We start from the raw sequence: 17,370 nt of genomic DNA, 5'->3' as shown, positions 1-17,370 counted from the left end.
TCTGTTTCTCCTTGGCTAGCAAAGCAATAAATCTTTTCCTTTTTCTCAAAAAAATTTAAATCAATCGCTCTTTTTTTCCCCCTAAAACTCAACCTTCCCTTCCTGAGAAATGATGCGCACTTTACAGAGGAGGAAGCTGAGACCAGTAAAGAGTTGTGCTTTGAGCAAAGGTGAAGATGCCAGAGAGCTAAGCAAATTCAGGGCCTCTTTGTCCCAGCCTAGAACCCCCTGTTTCACTGCAGTTGTGAGAGCTTCGAACCCAGAATGCAGCTTAGATCAGCAGGGGTCGAATTCACTCTCTGCTACCCACCCAGCCGGATCACACCAAAGCCACGCCCTCCTTTGGGCGACCGCTAGGGAAAAAGGAGAGAAAGGCCATCGCTTGTCTCTTTAATGCGCGCCCCCGAGGCTTGGCGCGCCCCCGCCACTATAACTGGAGTGCATGGAGCAGGCTGCTCTCAGAGGGAGTGGGGCAGGCGCTGGGTACCCGTTGACCGACTTTTCCAAGTGCCATCAGAGGCCAGTCCTTTCCGCTTCCTTGGACCAGCCTCAGGGTGCTCACAGCTGAGGACTTTACACAGGCTGGGCTCTGGGCTGGGTGGTACCCAGGTGCCGCGCCGTGACCCTAGCCGGCTGTGTCCGCTTCCCGCCCCTCTTCCCGCAGCGCTCGCCGTCGGGCGAGAGCTCTGCAGCCGCTACGTCTCACACCCCGCACTACCCGCCTCATGCTGGTGCACACTTACTCCGCCATGGTGAGTAGTCTCAGGTCCCGCCGCACCAGGCACCCTTGGCCGGAGAATCGAGGAGCCCGCGTGCTGCATCTTCCAAACCTCCTGCCCTTGCGCCAACGAAATCTCGGAGGGAGGGAGCTTAGAGGGAGGTGGGTAGGTAGCCTCAGCCTGAGGCTCCTGCGCCCGCGCCCGCGGGTCATTCGGTGATAGACACTGGGCCCGAGGAAGAGGATCGGACGGCAGCTGGATCCTCCGGAGCCAAGAAGGATCCTTTCTGGCTGGGGTCCTTTCAGCTGCCCGTGGGTCACCTAGCTCGCCCTTTCCTTCCCAGGAGCGCCCCGACGGGCTCGGCGCAGCGGCTGGCGGGGCCCGTCTGTCGTCTCTGTCCCAGGCAGCCTACGGACCGGCGCCACAGCTCTGCCACACGCCGGCGGCCGCAGCTGCCGCCGACTTCCAGCCGCCCTACTTCCCGCCGCCCTACCCGCAGCCGCCACTGCCCTACGGCCAGGCGCCCGACGCCGCCGCCGCCTTTCCCCACCTGGCCGGGGACCCATACGGCGGCCTGACGCCCCTGGCGCAGCCACAACCTCCGCAGGCTGCCTGGGCCGCGCCCCGCACTGCCGCCCGCGCCCACGACGAGCCGCCCGGCTTGCTGGCGCCGCCCGCCCGCGCTCTGAGTCTCGACCCGCGCCGTGAGTACGCCGCCGCAGTGCCCCGGCTACTGCACAGCCTGGCCGACGGTGCGCACGGCCTAGCTGAGGCGCCCCTGGGCCTTCCCGGGCTGGCGGCGCCACCTGGCCTGGAAGATCTGCAGGTGAGACTCGAGGGGTCTGGGATGGCTGCCCACCTCCCCTCGCTCCCTCTGGCTGCGGCGATTTAGCAACCTGGCTGGAGGTTAAAAGTGACAAATGTAGGGACATAACTTTTCTCCCAGTCCTCCCACTCGAGACTCCAAGATACATCCCACGTCCTGGTTTAGAAACTGCCCGCAGTTTAAAGGTAGCCTGGCACTTTGTCAATGCGTGGTGCCTGCGCAATGGCACACTCTTTCTTCGGGTGTGCCATTGAGCCACGTTGGGCATCCATTCCCCTCTGATGGGCCGTCTTCTGGGGCATCCTGCTCCTGGAGCGAAGGGAGGCGCAGTAGTCGCTTGTCTAAGCCACGGTGAGTACCCAGGATTCCACCTTGGCGCCAGGTAGATAGTGCGAGCCACCGCTATCCCTGTCCCGCCCGTCGCCCACTCGGGCGGCTGTGCTGCACGCAGGGCTGAGCGGACAGAGATAGGGGCAGCAGGGGCTTGGGAAGCAACAGACGACTAGATTTACTCACGCCCTCACTGCCACCTTCACCTACTTGCAGGCCATGGATGAGCCGGGAATGAACCTCCTGGACCAGTCTGTGATAAAGAAAGGTAAGGAATGGCGTGTAACTGCCAGGGCAGAGCCAGGCGAGATAGTGCAGGCCCAGGGAGCACAGACCCATTTTCTTCACTGCCGCCAGTGCCTCATGTGCGTCACCAGGCTCGGTGGCCTCTGAACATTCTTCACGAACCCTTAGAGGGACAGCGAAGGCTGCGAGCCTGGCTAGATGCTGGGCAGTAGAGCCGGGGTCTGTGATTTTGTCCTGAAACCTGCCGCCTGCGGTGGCCTGAGCTGGGTCCGCTCCCTTGGCTGTGACTCCTGGGCCTGGCCTTCCCTCGCCAAGGGGAGGGCGCTCTTGTGGATCTGGAGTTAATTTGCAGAACGAGTTAAACCACTTCCCTATTTCCTAAGAGGTGGGAATGGGAGTGTTGTTCCACAGATTTTTGTGGATGATTTCCACTTTACAGAGCGTTAGCATTTTGGAGCTTAGCAGTGGCTCTCCTACCCTTCCTTCCCTGAAGAGCCTTGAGGCCCTGTCAGTTTTCTGCTAGGGAATTTTCTTTCAGCAGGAGCTTCCTGCAGCTAGTAGGCTTAGAAGAACTGAATATTGTTGTATTAGGCTGTATGTTTGTGGGTCAGGGCCTGCGTACTCCTGGATGTCCCTGTCTCTGTTAGAGTTCAAAGTCCTGTACCTGTCCACATGTTCCTTTCCCAGGTGTCGGATATTTCTTGGTATGTCTTTGTTAGTGTGAGTGTATTTGTAATTTGCATCTTTGTACTTTGGGGTACATTTCTGTTTGGAGTTCTCAGTGTATGTGTCAGGATCTCTGTTGTGTCTTGGAATTTATCCTTTGGTATCTGATAATTTCTAGACATGTGAGATTCCCTTCCTGTAAATTTTCCAGGTGTCCTTTTGCATTAGTAAAATCAGGGGTATGAGACACAACCTTGAATGGCTTTTGGGGCCTGAGGACCAAGTGAGTGAGTGAACCTAGGTTACCTGTCCTTGAACCTGGGTGGGGGCCAGGAACTGGGGAATTTCAAGGATGATCCTATCTCCCGAGAACAGTGGACCAAGTATAATGGAAGACTCTTGGAGATAGTACCTTCTATCAGGACAGGAGCTGTCCACTAAGCCAACAAAGCCCTGCTAGTTGAGCTGGGTGGGGTGCACAGTGTAGTTGCTGGGGTCTCCTCACAACCTCAGCTATTGGTGACATCCCAATTCCTGGAGCTCCCCACCGGCAAGTTCTGGGAAGCCTGTCCTGAGGAAGGGTAAAACAATCTGCTTTTACTCAAAGTACCTTAATCCTGAATTATAGCTAGGAACCAGAGCTGGTTTCTTTCAAAGGACATCAGGTTCCAAAACTCTTGAATCTTAGATGCGCCCCGAAGGCAGTCCCAGGGACACAGTGAGTGTCTGGGCTCTGCGAGCTGGCTTGATGGAGCCAGCAGGAGGCACGGACGTGAGTTCGCACACCTGGTGGATGGCAGTGCCAGATCTCAGGTGGCCTAGCGGAGCGAGGTGGAAAGCCGGTAACCTAAGCGGGGAACCTGAGTTACAGCCCAAGGCGCTGCAGCAAAACAGGAATAAAGGGGCCAGGGCCCCGAGCGCTCGGCGGGAGGAAGTGCTTCGTCCTTGCGCCGAGAATTAGCCAATCGGCCTCCAGGCAGACGTTTGGGGAGTAGAGAGTCGGTGCCTGAGCTTGCGGTCCTCGCAAAAGCCAAAGTACTGCTGGCTCCCGCGGTGTCCACCTAGAGCAGCCGCTGTGCCGACGATGGCCCACCTTCAGTCCTGCACCCAGGAGCCTCGTCACCCCCCGCGCAGCGGGCAGTTTGCCCTGGTCCTCAGCGATCGCTGCGGGACCCGGCCTCACCTCTAGCCCCGCGGGTCTCCAACTATGCAATGGGTTAGCGCCTTTCTTCGTCTTCGGACCCTTCGGAGAGCACTGGAAGTCCCTGTTGTTTCCTTGGGAGCTCCAGCGCCCGCCGGGTGCGATGAGGGACCCCACTCTGCCCGGGGGCCTTAATTATAGAAAGTTACTCTTGGCCACCTGGACTCTTCCAGGTCCTCCAGCCTTGGCTAGAGGGGCGGCTGCGTTACAAAGGGTTAGGGTCCTGCGTAAGAAACCCGGGTCGCCCCAGCCCACAGCAGACAGATCCTTGGGCCTCCATCTCACCTGTGCCACCCGGGTGCGAGCCTGGAAGCCCTAGGGGCCCAGCCCGGGATTATGCAATCTTGGCAGATTCCAGGCACTTGCCCTGGAGAGGAGGGCCGGCGACGCGCAGACCCACCACACACTTCCACGTCTGCCCCTTGCAGCCACAACTTGGGTTTGGGGGTGGCAGACTGGATTAAGGCCTAACAGAGGGGAAGTTGGGAGCCCTCCATTTTCTGCGCACAGTTGTCACCTCCAGTTTTGCAACCGGTCCCAGAGAAACAGAAAGCAGGCGGTAATGGCAGGGGAAAGAGCTGCGCAGAAATATTTTCCAGTCAAGAAAGGCGGGGTGGGTGGGTAAGGGTGTCTGTACAAGACACCATAGGAACTCACAGGACAATGAGCCGAGCCAGCCGCAAAGCGCCTGAGGTCAGGAGGCTTCCTAGAAGAGAGATTTTAGCCAGGTGCAGTGGGTGGGTGCTCAGTGGGTACTAGGTGATGGGATTTTAAGTCTGAGTACATTGGGAGAGGGAGTATGGAAAGAGCCGATCTACTTTTACGGCACTGGGTAAAAAGCATGTGCAAATGCCCTTTCTGTGGGAAAACCAGATAGGATAAAAAGAGTCAAAGTTCCTGTAGGTTTCATGTTATACAGTCACAGCTGGAGGGGCGTGGTTTAGAGTTAAGAATTGAATTGCATCCCTCCTTCTCTCCCAAAAGAGAGTGGGTGATTGCCCCCTTGGAAAGCAGGAGAATCAATTGTTCAGTCTCAGGGGGTCTCCCCTACAGTGGCTGATGTCACTAGCTCCTCTGCCTTCTTGGGCTCTGGGAAGGTTCTGAAAGTTAAGGAGTGAGGCACTCACCGCATGAATCAAGATAATAACAAACATAATATCAAAATCTTACACAAAGACAGAATCTAACCCTGCACTTCCATAACCCTTCCTTACTTGCCTCCCAGGCTGCTGTCTGCTCTAGAAAAAAAACAGTGGCAATGCAGATAGTTTGGACTTAACCTGAGGACAGCGGGAGCCATGGAAGAGTGTGAAGAAGGGGGGAGAAGGGATGAGAGTATGTTTAAAAGAAATCCTCTTGCAGTTGTTGAGAAGGAAACTTAACCAGCAGGTCCTACTGGGGTAGAGGAGACACAAGAAGGCTGAGGGGAAGGGTCACTGCCCCTCCTGTTTGCCTTTCTCCTGCTGCAGCCACACACTCAAGGCTTTGGACTCCTGGGACCCTAAGTGTGAACTACAGAAGCAAAGGCATCAAGATCCCCTGGTGGTGCTGGCTAAAAATGTAGTTCTGGCTAGGCCCTGTGCACTCGCCTATAATCCCAGCAGCTCCAGAGGCTGAGGCAGGAGGATCTCAGGTTCAAAGCCAGCCTCAGCAATTTATTGAGACCCTAAGCAACTTAGCAAGTCTCTCTGTCTCAAAACAAAAAATAAAAAGGGCCTGGGATGTGACTCAGTGGTTAAGCACTCCAGGGTTCAATCCCTGGTGCAAAAAAAAAAAAAATCTGTTTGGGGGGGGGGGCCTGAGGTTGTGACTCAGTGATAGAGCACTTGCCTAGCATGCTTGAGGCACTGGGTTCAATCCCTGGAACCACATAAAAATAAAATAAAGGTATTTCGTCCATTTGCAACTGAAAAAAAAAAAAAAGGCTGTTTCTGGGCACCTCCCCACATCTGAATAAGAATCCCTAAAGTATGGTCCTAGAACTTGCACTTTAACTGATTGATTGAGGAAACATTTACATAGCTAAAATTCATTTGTTGTATGAATATTATTTACTTTTAGTAAAATGTACAGAGTTGTATAACCGTTAGCACAATCTATTTTGAGACATTTGTCACCCCTCAAAATTTCTTCATTCCCATTTGTAGTTAATCTTTATTCTCCCGCCAAGCCTTAGGCAATCACTGATCTGTCTGTAAATTTGCATATTCTGAACATGTTGTATAAATAGAATAGATTATATGCAGACTTTTCCAGTTCTAGCTTCTTTTACTTAGCATTGTGTTTTTGAGGCTCATCCTTGTAACATATATTAGTAACTTTTCTTCTTTTCATTGCTGAGTAGTATTCTACTATATGTAACACACTTTTGGGGGGTCAGAGGTTGGGGAATTGAACCCAGAGTGCTGCTATAACACTGAGTTACATTCCCAGCCCTTTTAATGTTTCATTAAGTAATTTTCAGTTACTTAAGGCCTCACTAAGTTGCTCAGGCTGACTTGAATTTGCAATCCTCTTGCCTCAGCCTCCTGAGTCCCTGGGATTTTAGGTGTGCACCACCAACCACATCCAGCAACATATTTTATTTAACCATTGGTCACTTGATGAGCACTTGAGTTGTTTCCACTTTTTGGCAATTAGGAATTGCTGTAGACATTCATATACTTGACTTTGGGTAGACCTGTGTTCATTGCTGTTGGGAAAATTCCTGGATATGAAATCTTTGGACTATATGGTAAATATATGTTTAATTTTAAAGAAACTGCCAAGCTGTTTTCTATTTTATTTTGATTTCTTTCTTTCTTTATTTTTGATGCTGGGATTGAACCCAGGGGCGCTTTAGCACTGAGCTATGTCCCAGCCCTTTTGTGTGTGTGTGTGGTTCTGGGGACTGAATCCAGAGCCTTGTGCATATGAGACAAGCACTCTACCAACTGGGCTCTATTCCCAGCCCTGTCCCAACCCTTTTAAAGTTCTTACTAAGTTGCTTAGGGCCTCATTGAGTTGCTGAGGCAGGCTTTGAACTTTCATTCCTCCTGCCTCAGCCTCCCAAGTCACTAGGATTACAGGTGTGTGCCACCATACCTGGCCCAAGCTGTTTTCTTTTTTTAATTTATTTTTTAGTTTTAGGTGGGCACAATATCTTTATTTTACTTTATGTGGTGCTGAGAATCGAACCCAGGGCCTCACGCACGCTAGGCAAGAGCGCCACAACTTGAGCCACATCCCCAGCCCCCCAAGCTGTTTTCTAAAACAGCTTTACTGGCTTTGTGGCTTTACTGGCTGGGTAAGGTGTAATCCCAGTGACTGGGGAGGCTGAGGCAGGAGGATCACAAGTTCAAAGCCAGCTTCAGCAACTTAGCACGACCCTGTCTCTAAACAAAATATAAAAAGGACTGGGGATGTGGCTCAGTGTTTAAGTGTCCCTGGTTCAATCCTGGGTACCAAAAAATAAAAAATAAAAATAAATGAAGTAGCTTTACTAAGTTTTTATATTCTTACCAGCAATACAAGAGGGTTCTAGTTTCTGCACACCCTCAAATACATTTGATATTGTATGTCTTTTGTTATAACCATCTAGTGGTATCTTAATAAAGTCCTAATTTCTCTCTCTTGAGGACTGTACCACCCAGGGGCACTCTACCACTGAGCACATTATGTCCCCAGTCATATATATATATATATTTGAATTTTGAGACAGGGTCTCACTAAATTGCTAAGGCTGGCCTCAAACTTGTGATCTTCTGTCTCAGCCTCCCAGGGAGTTGGGATTACAGACTTTCACCACCATGCCTAATTTGCATTTTTCTAATGACTAATTTTGTTGAGCCCTTTTTCTTGTGTTTATTAGTCATTCATCTATCATATTTGATGAAATGTCTTCACATATTTTGTTGTTTTCTAACTAGGTTGTTATCTTGTTGAGATAAGAGGGCTCTTTTTTATATGTTCTGAACACACATCTTTTATCAGATTTATATGATTTGCAAGCATTTTTTTCTAGCCTGATACCTCATCTATTTATTTTCCTTTTTTAAAAAATATTTTTTAGTTACACTTGGACACAATGTCTTTGTTTTGTTTATTTATTTTTATGTGGTGCTGAGGATCGAATCCAGTGCCTCACACATGAGAGCAAGCAGTCCACCACTGTGTTACAGTGGTTTATTTTCTTAATAGCATCCTTTGAGGGACAAAAATTTTGAATTTTTAAAAAAAATATGTTTAGTTGTGATGAACACTATATCTTTATTTTCTTTATTTATTTCTATGTGGTGCTGAGGATTGAACCCAGTGCCTCACGTGTGCTAGGCAAAAAGTACTCTACCACTGAGCCACCACCCAGCCCCCCAAATTTTGAATTTGGACAAAATCCAATTTATAGTTATTTGCTTTTATGGGTCATGCTTTTGGTGTTATAACTATGTTCCCAACCCAAGGTCATGAAGATTTTTCTCCTCTGTTTTGTTCTAGAAGGAATTGCAATTTTAACAAGCTTTCTGAGAGTCTGTTGCATACCCCCAGATTTAGTAGCCAGACTGTATCTACCACCTGTGGATAGAGTGTGACTTGGGTATGTGAGTTGAATAACTGAGAGCTCTTGCATCAGCTCTGAGCCTTGGGAGTACATGAATGGCTTCTGCCTGTGTGACCAGGGGCACACCACGGGCAGACCATCTCAGCTTCAGGAATCACTGTGGTGGGAACTGTCCTGTGGGTGTGGGAGACCACCAATGTCCCTGCTCTGCAGTCTGGGCTAGTTTAATTCCCCGCTACATGATGGCCCCCTCCCCAGCTTCCCTAATCTTGAACTCCATCCCTCTTGCTGTTTTTGAGGAAAGAGGTTCTGAAGGAAAAGGGACAGGTAGGGGAAACAGCAAGGTCTGTTATTCATAGACACATATGTCCCTTGCCATTTCACACACATGGCTGCACCTAGTTTGCATAAATATACCATTGACAGGATAAGGCACTTGTGTGTGTCCATATGCATGTGGTCACCCTCAAGGAGGGCAGAGACTGTGTCTGTATACAGAGCTGTGGCTGAGTATTGAGTGTATGTACACATGGACAATCTCATCCTCATTGCTCTATGACAAGGGCAAATAATTTTGTGTATGGTCACTTCTGGGACACACACCCATATTTGCACATGCACAAACAGCTTCACAAAGCCTTGGTCTCTCTCCCCTGTCACTGGCCTGGCCTCAGGGGATTCCAGTTTTAATAACAATTGGATGGAAGAGAGAAAAAATTTTGTTTCTCTGATCCCTCCCTCTGACTAGGAGAGATGGGAGGAAGGACAGTCACTTTGTCCTTTTTATTGCTAATTGATCAATTTGTAGGTTTATTTTTTTAAATACAGTGCAGTTGGGGCTGGGGATGTGGCTCAAGCGGTAGCACGCTCGCCTGGCATGGGTGCGGCCCGGGTTCGATCCTCAGCACCACATACAAACAAAGATGTTGTGTCCGCTGAGAACTAAAAAATAAATATTAAAAAAAAAAAATAAATACAGTGCAGTTGGCCCTTTCGAAATGTCTATTTCTGTGAGTTTTGACAAATATATATATGTAGTCATGAAACCACTAAAACAATCCAGCTATAGAATAGTTCTATCGTCCCAAGTCCCCTCAAGGCAGAGGGGCACAGGTGAAGAGGGACCTAGGGATAAGCATTCTCATGCACACATGAGCAGGTCTGGGAGTTTACATATGTGGCTCATAATATATTTCTACTGGTCAATGTGAATCTAGGGCCTGGAGGACAAATGGGGACCAGGCAAGACCAGTAGGCAGGAGCCAAAACACCAAGAAGGGTGAAGGAGGCCACTGTAGCATCGTGGTCAAGGACATGAGCTTTGGAGTTGGGAGACAGAGTGAGTTCTGCTCCTTCCTTGCTGTGCCATTTTAACCTCTTTGAACTTTCCATTTCTTCCTTTTGACATGGGATATGGACATCAGCTCTTCTCCTCAGAGCTGTTCATGTACAGCATATGGTATATAGTTGGTCCTCATTGACAGCAGGTGACATCATTCTGCACAGCTGTGGAGTTGGGGATTGATCCTCAGGGAACTGTCCAGCCATTGATAGGCTTAAGGCTGTGAAGTGATGCATGACTTAGAAAGATCCCTCTGCAACAGAGCAGGGGCACCACAGAAGACCTGTGATGAAATTCAGGTGGGAAGTGAGCAAGTGTCTGTCTGTGCATAAAAGAGGCAGCGTCCCAGGCAAGTTAGGATGCGGACACTGTAGGACATGGTGTAGATGGGCATGTGGGCCAGAGAAATGCGGAGGGTGTCTGGCTGGGCAGCTGGGTGGAAGATGGGGATATCATCCAGGAAGGGTGGAGGGTGGGGCTCTGCCACGCTAGGCAGAATTAGCTAATTCTAAGCTAACTGGGTTAGCCTTGTTTACCTCTGTATTCCCAAGATGTAGCATGGTTCTTATCACACACGTGATCAGCCATTTGGTGGAAAGGCTCAGGGCACTGCTTTTGAGACCACGATGGGTTGGCTTTTGGTTCTCATTTTACCAGCTAAGTGATCTGTGGCTCACTGACTTCACCTTTCTGGGCTTTAGCCTCCTCCTCTGTAGAATGGGAGTAAGGGTAGCTCCCTTGTGGGTTGTTCTAAGGGCTCAGGGGGGTTATCTATGTGAACACACAGCATAGTGTGTGCTCAGTAATTATTAACCTCAGACTCCTCACTTGATTCCTACTGCCAACACACACACACACACACACACACACACAGCCTTGTCTTTTGAAGCTCTCAGTTCCTTGAAAGAACAGAAACCTAAGGGGTTCCTCTGAAGAAGCAAGTGCCTCAATATTCTCCCCTCTCCCTGCAGTTAAGCAGGAAGATGGAGGTTAGACTTTGGGAAGAACTTTCTTTTAGAGCCAAGAGTATCTGAGTTTTAGAAAATTAATCCATTAATCTCTAAGTTTTAAATTCCATTAATATTTCAACAAAATTGACACAGTTATATTAAAATATGTTGGGAGTCATGATTTAGATCTTATACTTTATTAATATTATTAATATTATTAATAATATTAATAATCTTATACCTTGTTAATATTAATTAGTATTATTATAATTATTAAATTACATATAATTATATTTTTATTATTACATAACTATATTATGCCGTGTGATTGTATTACATATTACATTTAATTATTTATTTATTTTTGTTTTGGTACTGGGGATTGAACTCAGAGGAGCTTTACCACTGAGCCACATCCCCAGACCTTTTTATTTTTTCTTTTGAGTCTCACCAAATTGCTTAGGGTTTTTGCTGAGGCTGGCTTTGAACTTGTAATCCTCCTGCCTCATCCTCCTGAGTTGCTGGGATTACAGGTGTGGAACTGTAAGTGGTGACTACTTGGCTATTTTTAACGTTTTTATAGGTGTTCCACATCTGGTACAATTCGGCAAAATGGATTAACTATTGTTTCCCTTCCCTGCCTTTCATAAATAATTAAGAAGTATCCAAGCAAGGGCACTTTTGGGTTTATTTTTTTATTCATTTCCTACAGCATCCCAGAGTGACCTAACAGGAAGGGGAACAGGGCTGGAAGCTTAATAGGTCTATAATCTCCTGGTCCCAGGATGGGGGCAGTCTGAAGCTTCCAACCCCCTCATTGATCTCAGGAGGTGGGAATGTATTAAAGACTCTCGGTGATTGCTCAGACAGGATGACCCTGTTGTGGTGACCCAGGAATCCTGCCTCCAGCTCAGACTCCATTTCCTCACATCCAGCTCCTTCTCTGATGGCACCCACCAAAAACTAGCAATATGTTGAAGCTGAGTTTAAAGAGGGAACCATGCTGGGGACTTTAGAGGACATGGGTTCAACAGCCAGACAGCTGTGGGTCCAGGTACACACCTGTTAGCTGAGTGGACTTGGTGTATCACTTTAACCTCAGTGTGCCTCAGTTTCTCCCTTTGTAAAGCAGGGATACTGGGGTCTCTTAAGGTGCATGGTTGGTGAGTCAGGAATGTGCCTGCTCCCCAGCTGGCTGGTGGCTGACCTGTGGCTGCTGCTCAGTGTCCCCCACTCTCTCTTCCCTTGCTTCCACTCCACAGTCCCCATCCCCTCCAAAGCCAGCAGCCTTTCGGCCCTCTCATTGGCCAAAGACAGCCTGGTTGGCGGCATCACCAACCCCAGTGAGGTCTTCTGCTCCGTGCCTGGACGGCTTTCCTTGCTCAGCTCAACATCCAAGTACAAGGTGACCGTGGGGGAAGTACAGCGGCGACTCTCACCTCCTGAGTGCCTCAACGCCTCCCTCCTGGGGGGCGTCCTCCGCAGGTAGGAAGGCCAACCCACAACCACTGCACAGCCCACAATCCCTGGTTTCCTCAGACCTTCTGAGGGCATCTGAAAGGGGGCCAGCCTCACTCCTACCCAAACATCATCCCCACTCAGTCTCCTGGGAGGAGGAAGGCCCAGGGACTCCAGATCACACATGTGCTGGGAGGCAGACCCAGGTCTCCAGTAGTTCCCACAGGCCTTTGGGATTGTGGTGGTGGTGGGGGGGGTGGAAAAAAGCCCAGCCACAGAGAAAGCATGAAGGACTTATCCATGTTGGAAAGAATGGACGAGGCTGGGTCTGGGGAAGAGAGAGTGTCATCTACACCCCCCTCCCCCAAAAGGTACCCCAGCACCTAAGGCCCTGTAGCATAGACCTCACTGGTGTATGTGTGCTGGGGATGGGAGCATGGTAGTTATCAGTTTGTCTTCATTGCTGTGTATTTCTCTGCGTGTCCTTGTGCCTGGGAAGGGTATTTCTGCTTCAGGGCTATAAGTTTTGATGAGTCTCAGGATGGTGTGTGTTTGTGAGTTAGGGGATGGCTAGAAGTATATGTTTCCATTAGTGTGAGCATCCTGTTACTAAGTGGCAATGTATGGCCTAGAGTGTGTCCTATTCTGTGTGTGTGTGATTGTATGTGCATGTGCAGGTAGTGTTGTGTATGTTTGCTTGCCTGTACTTCTGTGTGGGCACCACATTTGTAGAGGTGTCTCTGTATTCCTGGATAATTTGAGCTTCCTGGAGGGACTGAGTATCTGTACATATGTCTCTGGGATCTTGATTTGATGTTATCATGGGTCTGTCTTGGGTCTCTGCATGTGTATCTCTTGGTGTCTCTGTATTCTTGGCCCTCAATGTGCCTCATCTATGTGTTTGTGGGTCTGAGTCCTGAGTGACTGTGTGTGTGTACCTGTGTCTCCCTGTCTATGTCCCTGTGTCTCTTGTGGATCTGTGCATCCCCAACAAATGTGCTAAGGTGGGGAAAAGGACCCTGTGATGCTGTCCTTCTCCACCCTGGGCTATCGAGGACTGGGAAGAAGAGAGGGAATCTTGGAGCCAGGTGCTGGGCCCCCCTAAGCCAATCTTGACTGCAAAACCAGTAAAGTTAGAAAGAGTTTGGGATCTTGCTAAGAGACCCTAGAGAATCTCCAAAGCCAAACCTAAGCCTCAACAGGGGTTGGTGCAGGCAACAAGGCCCTGTAAGGACCACTTAGCCCACAGGCTTCTCTCTTGTCTTCATAGTTGTGTGTCTGTCTCTCTCTCTCTGCATATCAAGAGCCAAGTCCAAGAATGGGGGTCGGTGTCTACGGGAAAGGCTAGAGAAGATTGGGCTCAACCTGCCAGCTGGCCGTCGGAAGGCTGCCAATGTGACACTGCTGACCTCATTGGTGGAGGGTGAGTGAGAACTGAAGGTGGGCTTGAGCATGAGTGTGAGGAGGTCTGTGTCACCTGGCATGACTTGTCTCTAATGCAGGAGGGTGTGTTTAGTCATGTGTGTATTCGTGTAAGCACTGCAGTATCTCTGTGTCATGTGTAAGACGGCATGTATGTGATATGTGTGCACAGTTGGCCCTCTGTATCTGCGGGTTCCATCTGAGAATTTAACCAACCATGGTTTGACAATGTTTGGAAAATATTCTACCTCTAGTGAACATGAACAGACCTTTTGCTTGTCATTTATTCCTTAAACAATACAGTACAACTATTTACTTTGTATTAGCTATCACAAGCAATCTAGAGATGATTTCAAGTATACAGGAGGATGTGTATAGATTAGATGCAGATACTGTGTGCCATTGTATGTAAGGGACTTGAGCATCCATGGATTTGGGCATTTTCAGGGAATCCTAGAACCAGTCCCTTGAGGATACTGAGGGACACTATATCACCTTGCACATCTATGCATATGTGTGCACATGCAGTGGAGAGCTACTTATGGGGGTGTGTGCGTTTGTGTGTAGGGAAAGGCACAGCCAGTGTTTGGCTGTGGTATGTAGATGGGAGGGGGACAGCCCTCTTCCCTGGAGGTCAATGACTCTGGGCTCTGTCTCTGGAAGTTCCAGGCCCAACCCCTGTAGTCCCAAGAGAGGGTAATGGAATTGAGGCTAAATCTGGGCAGGTGCAGGAAATCAGAGGCAGGTATCTTCAGAAGTTGGTATCTTCAGAAGTGGGATGGGGCAGGTTGCCCCCTGGCCAGGGGGTCAGAGGTTCAAGGCTGGGTTCCAGGCTCAGAGGCACACCTGGTAGTAGTGACAGCTCTGATCCCCACAGGAGAGGCTGTGCACCTGGCTCGAGACTTTGGCTACGTCTGTGAGACTGAGTTCCCAGCCAAAGCAGCCGCTGAGTACCTGTGCCGACAGCACGCTGACCCGGGGGAACTGCACAGCCGCAAGAGCATGCTGCTGGCCGCCAAGTGAGTGAGGGCACTCTACACAGGCTGTCAGGAGTGCAATGCACAGACACAGACCTCAGATCTGGGCACAGTGGGCCCAACTGTGAGCACATGTACACGTACGTGGCACACTGCACCACACACAGGCACATCTGGACTCCCTGCTTAGGGTCACAAGGGCACCCTCCTGCATGCTGCACAAGAATACCTGGCACCACAGGTGGGTATATTTGGGCACCATGTTCATTACTTTCAGACCTAGTTAGAAGAGAACCAGACTCATGGGATTACCAAATGGAGAGACCTGGGAGGCTGCTTATATTGTGTTGGAAAAAGCCCATCTATGGTGGATTCCACCTCATTCATGAATCAGTTCACATACCAAGTGCTTCCTGAGTCCCAGTAATGTCTAAGATGCTGGCTGGGTTTCTTGGTGACAAAGAAGAGTGATGACTGATCCTCTTGCCTGAGCCACATATGGGGTTCACAGAGAAATGGATAATGACTGCAGACTGGAGTTGGACTCATATCCCAGCTCAGTCCCCATGACAGGTCATCTAACCTGTCTGAAATCAGTTTCCTCATCCATATGACAGGTATAGATTTGTTTTAAAAATCATTAGATGATGTATATAGTGTACTTGGCACAGCATCTGACCTCAATCTCTGCTGCTAGATAATATTTCAATTGTGTAAGGCAAATTTTGTGGTTCCCTAATAATTTCAAAAGACAAGGTTCCGTGAAGCACTGGGTTTTTGGGGTAGTTGAGAGGATCAAGGCAAGTTTTCTGAATAAGGCAGAAAGAAGTTGAGCTGAGCTCTGAATGTGGTCAGGACATCCACAGGGAGAGCACAGCCCAGTACGTGGAGCACGTGCTGTTTACTGGCTGTATGATATTGGGCTACTCGGTTACTTCTCTGAACCTTGGTTTTCTTTTCTGTGAAATGAGTATAATCATCATTTGTAGACTGTTGGGAGAGGCAAGCAATTGTGTAATCTAAGAACCCAGAACACAGATTCTTCTCTGGGCCCAGAGCCTTGTCCTTTAACTTCTGACCTTCCTTCCCCCACCAGGCAGATCTGCAAGGAGTTTGCTGACTTGATGGCTCAGGATCGCTCCCCATTGGGCAACAGCCGCCCAGCACTCATCCTGGAGCCTGGAGTGCAGAGTTGCCTGACACACTTTAGCCTCATCACCCACGGCTTTGGAGGGCCTGCCATCTGTGCTGCCCTCACCGCCTTCCAGAACTACCTGCTGGAGTCACTCAAGGGACTGGACAAGATGTTTCTAACCAGTGTAGGCAGTGGGCATGGTGAAACCAAGGCTTCAGAGAAGGATGCCAAACATCGGAAATAACCGAATCTCTCATTCATCCTAAGGGGCTCCCAAGCCCTGAGTTGAGACTTAGCTCCTAAGGTGGCCCTGAAAGGACTAAAAGGTGGGATTAGAGTCAGGCCAGAAAAAGAACATTCATCCAGAAACCCCAGTTAGGGCTCTGGATAGGAGCAAGGGAGGTGGTCTGTTGGTAAGAGCCCAGGTATCTGTCTCACGTGTGCAATTGTCTGACCTTTGCTAAAAAGGGCTTGGACAGGAAATTGGTATGAAAAAGTCTAGCTTGAGGAGCAGAGCCCTACCCTTTAGGGAGTCTGGGCAGCAGTGGGCTCCTAGGGGCCGAGGTTTTCTGCTTTTTAATAATAGCTGGAGGACATTGTTAACAAATCAGAGGTGCTACTGAAGAGCTAGTAAGCCTCATCCCAGAATCTCCTACCCCAGAAAAGAGGTGCTGGAAGGAGGTCCCAGTGGGCTTTGTGAACCCTTTCCATTCTTGAAGCAAAGGGCAGGAGAAGCCCTAGTGGAACAAAGACAAAGCACAACTTGCAGAACTTGAATCCAGGCTGCGCGTCACAGCCCTGTTGCTATTTGTCCTATTTATTTATGTATGATGTAATTAAATTTGAAAGTTTAAAAATGTCGAGCACAACTTACTTATCCCAGTGAGTTGGGGATTTATTTCACTGTTTTCTGCTCATTCTCTGAGAGGACCATCAGGACCAGGACAGAGAGGGTGTTTTGCTCACAGAGAGCTGTGCATGGGCTGGGAGGGAAGAAAGGTATGTCAGGCACCCTGATGTCATCACAGGGTTTTGTATTTGCTGTTTCTCTCCACCCTACAGTTGAAACACCTCCCCATCTCTCAGATTGCTTCCTCAGTCTCTTAATAAAACCTGACCTTGGCTATGAAGCCCTTCCTGTCCTTCTTCAGTCCTGGGGCCTGGATTTCCCTCCTTTGAGATCACTGAGTAGAGGCAGAACCTGGGATTTAGGAAGGACTTGGGGCAAGAAAGGGTCCTTAATGGGGAACACATTAGGAGTGGTGTGGATACCTAGGGAGTCCAGATGTGGATCTATCTGGCTATCTGTGTGTGTCAAGTGAATACTGTTTGTGTATTATTGTGACTTGCTGGCCTGTAGGTGAATGGGTCATCTTGGCTATTAGCTGTCTGTACTGTGTTGCCATGACTGTTGGTGGTAGGTTTGTATGTGTCCGTGTGAATGCTGGTGACTGTGTGTGTGTATGTGTGTGTGTGTGTGTGTGTGTGTGTGTGTGTGTGTGAGAGAGAGAGAGAGAGAGAGAGAGAGATTGAGATTATCAGGCCAATACTAATTCAACTC

At 49.3% G+C, this 17,370-nt stretch overlaps 1 protein-coding gene across 1 annotated transcript; it reads left to right on the top strand.

Annotated features, from left to right (window-relative positions):
* The first annotated feature begins 725 nt into the window (after positions 1-725).
* Tfap2e (transcription factor AP-2 epsilon) lies at positions 726-16,927 on the top strand. Its single transcript, XM_046418789.2, has 7 exons — positions 726-752; positions 1,063-1,545; positions 2,092-2,143; positions 12,080-12,302; positions 13,580-13,698; positions 14,575-14,716; positions 15,771-16,927. The coding sequence occupies exons 1-7, from the start codon at positions 726-728 to the stop codon at positions 16,051-16,053; spliced, it is 1,329 nt and encodes a 442-aa protein (XP_046274745.1). The 3' UTR covers positions 16,054-16,927.
* The last annotated feature ends 443 nt before the right edge of the window (positions 16,928-17,370 follow it).

This window comes from Marmota monax, unplaced genomic scaffold, assembly GCF_021218885.2.
Source record: "Marmota monax isolate L192 unplaced genomic scaffold, Marmota_monax_Labrador192_F-V1.1 WCK01_AAM20220418_F8-fsc00008, whole genome shotgun sequence".
In the NCBI taxonomy this organism is placed as follows: Eukaryota; Metazoa; Chordata; class Mammalia; order Rodentia; family Sciuridae; genus Marmota; species Marmota monax.
The sequence above is the reverse complement of the archived record's forward strand: the minus strand, read 5'-3'. Positions and strand labels throughout refer to the sequence as shown.

Bases quoted from the DNA above. Each gene is read 5' to 3' on its own strand.
- Tfap2e (XM_046418789.2), top strand. From the start codon at position 726: ATGCTGGTGCACACTTACTCCGCCATG. The intron at 753-1,062 runs GTGAGTAGTCTC...TTTCCTTCCCAG, and splicing joins TGCACACTTACTCCGCCATG to GAGCGCCCCGACGGGCTCGG. The intron at 13,699-14,574 runs GTGAGTGAGAAC...TGATCCCCACAG, and splicing joins GCTGACCTCATTGGTGGAGG to GAGAGGCTGTGCACCTGGCT.